This window comes from Thunnus albacares, chromosome 6, assembly GCF_914725855.1.
Source record: "Thunnus albacares chromosome 6, fThuAlb1.1, whole genome shotgun sequence".
NCBI lineage: Eukaryota > Metazoa > Chordata > Actinopteri > Scombriformes > Scombridae > Thunnus > Thunnus albacares.
Window position 1 is genome coordinate 7,648,492 of NC_058111.1, and position 8,168 is coordinate 7,656,659.

Consider the following 8,168-nt stretch of genomic DNA (forward strand, 5'->3'; position numbering starts at 1 on the left):
ACAGAGGGTGGGCTGTGAATTTTGTCACTTACATTGAAAGTGCAATATGAAGGAATCTCTTAATGGCCAGTATGAACATGAGGAATGATTACAGCAAGAAAAACAAGTGTCAGTGTTCATTTGGGTACCTGAATGTTGCTTTAGGACAGACTTGAAAAATTGTGAACCTGTCCTTTAACCCCCAACTGCCTCAGTGGAGCTGCTCCATGGCCAGCAGATCTGTGGTTGTACTGGGCGGTTTTCCCGGCGTGGATGTGTACATCTGTATCAGTGCTAACAGGGGATTCCTGAAAAAGACAACTATTGCTCAGCAATAGTTCTGTGGTTAAAAAAAGGTTCAAACAAGATGCAAAGAGGCATACATGTGGTAAATGACACACCCGGGTTTCAGTTTTCATCTGACCAATAACAAACCTGCCATGACACTTTGTTAGAGTACACCACGGTCCTTTACAATCCACGTGCAAAAAATAGCTTTTATGACATATCTGAAAACAACAAATCCCTCAAAAATCAGCATCTCTATTTCCAGCCAGTCTATCACCTATTGCATTTAAACCGTTTCGTTTCCGCACCGGAATGACAGCAGGAGAGATTTGTTTCTCCCGAAACCGACTGAAATTTCTCATTTTCCGGTTACAAAACCAAAATATAACTATTATTATTATTATTATTGTTATATTACATGTAAGTGAGCTATATTTAGGGGAGACCAGGGACAGTTGTAACATGGGACAGTTGTAACAACCTTGAATTCCTCCAATCAGAAACAAGCTACAGTGATTAAACTTACTCTGCACGTGCTCAGTTAGATTGTCTTCTTGCTTACTAAAAAGGAGCCACATTTGAAACTCCCAGAGAAAGTTACCAGCAAAAGTGTTTTTTTGAGGTAAAAATTTAACTTTTCTGTTGGATACTGTCCTGAGATCAAATGTCTAGGAATCCAAACAAGTATTTTTAGAATCACTGTTTTGTAAGCTACAAATAGAAATGGCTAACATGTGTCAAACTAGCAGTCAAGCTAGTTCACATGAAGTGAAAGCATGACAGGTGATACTAGGATGGTTGTAACGCCTTGTTACATCCATCCCTGAACCAAGTTTAATCTATATTTTAAAAACCTAAAGGCCTACATAAACTAGGTAGATAGATAGATAGATAGATAGATAGATAGATAGCAAATTAAATGTAAAATGTCATAAAATTACATGCTAAGTTAATGATAATCAGTTGCATGCTAATAGTAAGTAGAAACACTTGTTTGCTTACAGAAAGAGGAAGACAGACAGGGGAATCCCACTTCTTTTGCTGTAGAGGCTTTCAGATGGCATAAAACAGGGCAAATCAGTCTGGACAGTGGCCAAATCATACGGCATTTACCATGTGACCCTGTACTGAATGTTGTCCTCAAACTAATCCATTTTGACTTCATGTTTAAACCTTTTTGGGGAAGTGTGTTCTACCCATTAAATAATAATCTTGCATTATAATTTGATGGCTTCCCCTCTTTTTCGTCATGTAGTGTGAAAAAAGGTATTTATTGTTTGTTTGTTTTTTAAAAAAGAAAAAAATAATAGTCACAATAACATGAATGATAAATAATCTTTTTCAATTGAGTATTTGATTGATTAATTATGTATATTTTTGACATGTTACAACCGTCCCTGGCATGTTTTACCGCTGTCCCTGTACACTGGGACAGTTGTAACAGCAAGAGAGATTTGTTTTTCCGTTTTCCTAACAGAAGACAGAAACAAAAAATACGGCCAAAATTTCTCATTTTCCGGTCACAAAACCAAAATATAACGGGATTATTTATTTATTTGTTTGTTTGTTTGGTTCTTTTACGTGTATCTGAGCTAAAATACCGAGGAAATACAATACAAGTGAGTAAAAACAAAACATAAAGTTCGGTTTAGTTACTTTCCATATGGGGGTGCTTCCGCTAATGTTGCAGCCCTGTCTGCCTGTCCTGTTTGTCATATTTTCTGTGATGTGACGAATAGCATTTAAAATCAAATTTAATCAGTAGGAGATGAGGAAGTATCGCTGAAAACAACTATATATATATGTAATACTTACAATTATATGTAGACCTATATAATTTAGGTCCTGTTTACACCTGGCGTTAACATGCGTCTCCACATGCGTCCTGAGTGACCACTTGTGTTCGGATCTCACTTCCCCGCTTTATATCTCTATATGCAAATAAACACGGACATCATTTCCGTTTGCAAAGACTAAACGTCCGTTATTAACCGGCAGGAGGACCGGACGGGGGGTCGGCTCCGTCCAAAGCTGTCTTCAACTTGTTTGATAACAGGATAAACAATTTGGTGCGCATTTACGCACGAGGCACAGCAGCATAACTTCACTGATTATTTAAATGTCCGACACGCCGACAGCAGCGGTCAGGATCTAATGTTAATTAATATTCCGTGTTCTTCTACACATCCAATAGGTCAGCTGTTACACACAAACAGTCCAGGTTCATACTGTTTGGAGTAAATCAGTCGTCCTCCTGATAAATCCTGAGCTCATTATGTCGAGCAGCGTAGCAAAACTAATAACTGTAGTTATCAACTTGACAGGACAGAGGAAACTATCCAGCAACGTTTAGCTTCTGAAATATTTTTTTTAGACAGACAAGCGAAAAATTAATTTTTATTTTAATCGTTGATTTGAAGAGGAAAACCGGTTAGGGGAACGAGAAAAAACAGGAAAAAACGGGAGATTGATTGGGTTTTTAATAAGTTGAACAGCTTTGGACGGAGGGTCCTGTGCCTAGTCTGCCGGAAAATAGAGGACGTCAGTTGAGTAGGCGGTTCTTCAATGTGGTCCAGGGCGCATTGCTTGGTCTGATCGGATCTCAATGCGTCCTCAATGCGTCTTGGGTGCATTTACACCTGTATTTAGAGCCGTCCACTTGTGATCTGATCACCGAGACGCATGTTAATACCAGGTGTATAGTATAGATAGATATAGATAGTATAGATATAGAAGAAGCCATTTGTGATTGTTTGCAGTTGTTCTGTATAACAGTGTTTTAATAGAAGTCTACAAATAGAATAATACTGATGTCTAAAGGTGGTTTTAGTTTGTTAATTGTGTTGTTGTTTGACAACATTGACAAGGGGACACAATTGATGTAAAACATCTTTATTAACAGAGCAGTAGCTAAAATACAAGCAAAAACAGATTTTGTCCAACAACATTTTTTTTTTTGACTGAGTAAATAAATCATCTTTTAAATGCAATCAAAACAACAATGGGTACTATATTGTCAGAGTATCTGATAAAATTGAAACACTCTCCATCATTACAAGTGAAATACTGTAGAAAACAACAGAACAGAAGCATTTTAGTTACAGCTGATGATGTATAAGAGTGTATTAGATTAAGATGGTGCTGCTGGTGGTCGCTCCATCAGAAACCGATGGTCGACTGTGACCCTGAGCTTTTATGAAAGGCAGACAAACACGACGGCAGCCCAACTGGCAAAGCAACTCTATTAACTCATTGCGAAACCGCACCCCAACAAAGGCGTACAAGAAAGGATTCAGACAACAGTGTGAGAAACCCAGGCTGCGTGTCACCTCAAGAGCTGTGTTCAGTAAGTTACGAGATTCACAGTTTTCATGTGTGATGATCTGGAAATCTACCATTGTCCTTATCAGTAAGGTGATGTTATATGGAAGCAAACAGAAGCAAAAGATGAGAGTGATAAGTAAAGCTAGTCGAATGGCACCTCGCGTTGCTTTGCTTTTCTGATTTTTGTGCAAAGTAACTACTATTGCTGTGTAGCAGTAGCTCATGACACTCAAAGGTAGGAAAAAGCAAACATGATTTAAGATGCTATTGGTCAAAACCCAGTTGCTTCCATGGATACCGTACTGATAATAGTCACAGGACAACTTTTCTGTCTCTGTGTATTCCTCTGTCACAGCAAGAAACACAACATCAGGTATTGACAAACCCAAACAGACCAGCCACAGTGAAATGCATGTTTGGTGCACTGTTCTCGGAAGTCGACTTTGCAGGCTAGGAATAGCATGAACAATAGCCAAATACCGATCAAACCCAATGCAAGCTAGAAGGAAACTCCCAAAGAGGAAGTTGAGCTTCTTCACCAGGCCCATCAGCTTGCAGAGAAAATCCCCAAACAGCCATTCATTAGCAAACTTAACCATTTCAAAAGGAAACGTACAAAGAAGCATCAGGTCAGCCAGGGCCAGGTGCAGCAGGTAGATCTCAGTGATGCGTAGAAGGCGCCAATGTCTCAGCAGCACTGTTATCATCAGGCCGTTCCCTGCCATGCCCAGCAGAAATATTAAACCGTAGAGCACAGCATACATGGTCTCCAGGCCTTGGTCATCATCACAGAAGAATATCTCTTCAGTCAGGTATGTATAATTCTCAAGTTCTCCAAGGTCTGTCACCTTTAAAATATAAAGAGGGAAAATATTACTTTTAATTAAGGTTTTATTAATCCATCAACAATCATCACATAATACTGATTTGTCTCTCAGTTCCCACTAGCTCAGCTCAGTTCTTAGGAAACGCTGAATCGACCTTTTTTTTTTTTCACTTCCCTTTCACAGTAACTAACATCCTACTTTGGCTGCATACTAATTAATCAATATCAATGTTTCTTTTGTTTGTTTGTATTTTTTTTTTTTTTTTTTACCTAACTGGCAACCAAACAGTGCTAGTGTAGATTCTAACATGTCAACAGTGTGTCTGGTAGAAAAAACACAGGTATTGAAACCTGAATTGTCACTTTAAATGAAGGCTGGTATTCTCTAATAATGAGGTTAAGTTAGTGAGCCAGAAAATCAATAAAAATGTTGTATTGATGTTGATTTGTGTGTATTGATATATGTATTGATATTACAATAATTAGGGTAAAACTCTATATTATAAAATGATATCTATAATTTTAAACCTATGTATGTAGAATGTGCTAATGTTACACTAGTGTCTTTAAATAGCTTCTAAAAATATTGGCATGATTTAAGACAGAAGGGTAAATATTTTCACTATTATCACATCATTTCATGGTATTTTTCTCATATAATTGTTTTCCTGCCTTTTAAAATGGGGAAATGCTGTTCCAATAGGTAAATGAACTGTCTCAGTTCAACCTGTTGTTGTCTTGAATGATTGTGATTTGGAATTAGAAAAAATTGCAGATATGTCAGTAATAAAAAAACAACCAACCCTGTCAGAAACATGAGTTATTAGAGCAATTTACCATTCACTTCAACAATTTTTCATAACAACTTACCTCAAAATCAAAGTGGTATGTTCCAGCCATTATGGTTGATTCTTGGTCACTTGAATGTATAGCTCACTCTGCCGTAGTGAAATGTGCTTGTACTTCCTGTTTGTACTGGTTCTTGAATGTCCGCATAGTTGATTTCTTTGTTGGGGGTGCATTTGAACCAAGTCAAAACAGTTGAAAGCTACATACCAGGCTTTATATAGTAAGTATGCAAGAGCACTGAATCAAGTACAAGTAACTGCACCCTGCAATATATTCTGTCTAATGGCAAGCAAGTGACAGTTATAGTCAGTCAGATTTATTTGTTGATGTATTTGGAGTATTCTTGGTAACAGCCAAACACTCTCACACATCTTCTGATTAATCTGATTACAACATCCAGCTTTCCTAATAATAAGAATGTGTTGGTGTGAGATCATACAACATAGTCCAGTTTTGTCACTGGCATCAGTTCCGTGTTTTTTATTGCAACATTCATCACATACATCACGGAGGTATAAGTCAGCCTGAGTTTATTAATAATTTAACTGAAGTATCATGGAAATAGTTGGGCAGCAGTGGTTGCAGAAGTGGGCTTGTTACACAAAAATCGCCAATTTGGTTGCTGTATGAATTCAGATTGGGAAGCCTCTGAGGTGCCCTTGGGCAAACCCCTAAAGAATAGGTTCTCAATTTTTCAATTCTGTCTTACAACAACAGTCAGGTGTCTGTATGAAGATTAAAACAGATCTTGCTTGCTGTAAACATTCATGCTGTTCATACTGACCATTAGAAGATCCCCTCCAAATGTGCTTATGGTGTAAGTGATGGGGGACAAAATCTATGGTCCTCATTTTGAGCAAAAATGTATTTAAAAGTTTATCTGAGGCTTATATGAGGCTTCAGATGTCTGTGTTAGTCAAATTAAGTGGATATCTTCCACAAAAACAGTCTTCAAAATTTGTAATTGAATTCACGGTTGTAAAAATTTCCCTCCTTGTGTATACACGGACAGTTTTCCTGTTCAGCTTGAGTGGAAGGAACGTAACAAAAAGAGGGACTATGGCACTAAAAAGACATATTGACTTGATTTGACTAATTTGGACAGTTGAAGCTTCATATTAGCTTCAGAAAAAACTTTTAAATACATTTTTGCACAGAGGGAGGGCCGTGAACGTTGTCACCTACATTGAAAGTGCATTATAAAGGAATCTCTTAATGGCCAGTATGAACATGAGATATGATGAGAAAAACAAGTGTCAGTTTTCATTTGGGTTCCTGAATGTTGTTTTAGGACAGACTTGAAAAATTGTGAACCTGTCCTTTAACCCCATTGCTCTCATTATTCTCAGCAATAGTTCTGTGGTTAAAAAAAGTTCAAACAAGATGCAAAGAGGCATACGTGTAGTAAATGACACACCCTGGTTTTAGTTTTCATCTGACCAATAACAATCCTGCCATGCCACTTTGTTAGAGTACACCACGGTCCTTTACAATCCACATGCAAAAAATAGCTTTTATGACATATTTGAAAACAACAAATCCCTAAAATATCAGCTTCTCTATTTCCAGCCAGTCTATCACCTATTGCATTTCAACCGTTTCGTTTCCGCACCGGGATGACAGCAGGAGAGATTTGTTTTTCCTGAAACCGACTAAAATATCTCATTTTCCGGTTACAAAACCAAAATATAACTGTATTATTATTATTATTATTATTATTATTATTATTATTATTATTTTATTTTTTCGTGTATCTGAGCTAAATTTACGGAGGAACGACAATAAAAGTGAGGAACACAAAATATAAAGTTGACTAGGTTTGGTCCCTTCCCATATGGGGGTGCTTCCGCTCACGTTGCAGCCCTTTCAAAAGAGTTTGTCATATTTTCTGTGATGTGACGAATAGCATTTAAAATCAAATTTTAAACAAAAGGAGATGAGGAAGTATCGCTGAAAACGAGTAGGTGGGGGATTGACGCGCTGTTAGAGACTCTGATTATCTGATGAAAGGTTGATAATTCTCAGATATCGTTTATTTGCAATGTCAAACAGAGGTCAGCTGACATTATGAAGCGTGGTGGTGCACCGTAATTCTAAAACAGCAGAAATATGTCAGCCTTTATTAGGCAGGTGAATTCTCCGGCCAGATGTAGTTGGTAGTTAATGCGGGTGTAGAGCGGTTGTTTACGTCGGTTGCCGGGGAAACCCATGGAAACCACGTTGACATATGTTACGGTATGTGAGATTTGTTTTCCTAGGATGGTGAAGTCATGACCCGCCCTACTCTGCTTCTGATTGGCTAGCCGCGATATTCTTACTCTAACCCTAACCAACCCAACCAACGAAGGCAATGAGTACTAGCCAATCAGAGGCAGAGTAGGGCGGGTCATGACTTCACCGTCCTAGGAACAATAAGGCGAACAGCATATGTGATGTCAATAAGTCAGGGCGCAGGTTTGAGAGGTTAGAGCAGGTTTTTGCAGTTACTCAATCTCCAGTACAGTTACAGCGGAAAAGATCATTCATGCTGATGTGGATAGGTTTAACAGAACTAGGCCTACATTTCCCCAAACCTCATTTTTTTATGCTAATGACACCACACATAACAGTGGAAAAAAGTTACAGCCTACCAGAACTGACAGAATTTATTCAAACACCAAATGAACATGCACAAATTATTCCAGTTCTAATTATAGTGTGCGTATCACAAATGTCTAATTTTTCTGAGAGTTGAGGGAGATTTTGACCTTTCTTGGCTGGAAACAGTCCTGGAGACTAGATTTGTCTGCATCTGTATATCAGAGCAGTTCAATTAATTGCCTAGGTGATTATCTGAAACTTAAAGATCATCTCCAGACATGTTTTAAGATGTATATAAAATACTCTACTTTGAATAATAATA

General features: G+C 37.9%; 1 protein-coding gene and 1 long non-coding RNA gene across 2 annotated transcripts; one reads left to right on the forward strand and one right to left on the reverse strand.

Moving 5' to 3' along the window:
- Nucleotides 1-742: 742 nt before the first annotated feature.
- On the forward strand, nucleotides 743-1,727 carry LOC122984635. Its single transcript, XR_006403939.1, has 2 exons — nucleotides 743-889; nucleotides 1,272-1,727. It is a non-coding gene; the product is annotated as an uncharacterized LOC122984635 (long non-coding RNA).
- Nucleotides 1,728-3,052: 1,325 nt separating this feature from the next.
- Nucleotides 3,053-4,734, reverse strand: LOC122984123 (C-X-C chemokine receptor type 5-like). The gene has a single exon (XM_044354445.1). The coding sequence runs from the start codon at nucleotides 4,353-4,355 to the stop codon at nucleotides 3,393-3,395; it is 963 nt and encodes a 320-aa protein (XP_044210380.1). The 5' UTR covers nucleotides 4,356-4,734; the 3' UTR covers nucleotides 3,053-3,392.
- Nucleotides 4,735-8,168: the final 3,434 nt, after the last annotated feature.

What these genes read in the sequence shown, in the direction of transcription:
- LOC122984123 (XM_044354445.1), bottom strand. Translation starts at nt 4,355, where the DNA reads ATGTATGCTGTGCTCTACGGTTTAATATTTCTGCTGGGCATGGCAGGG.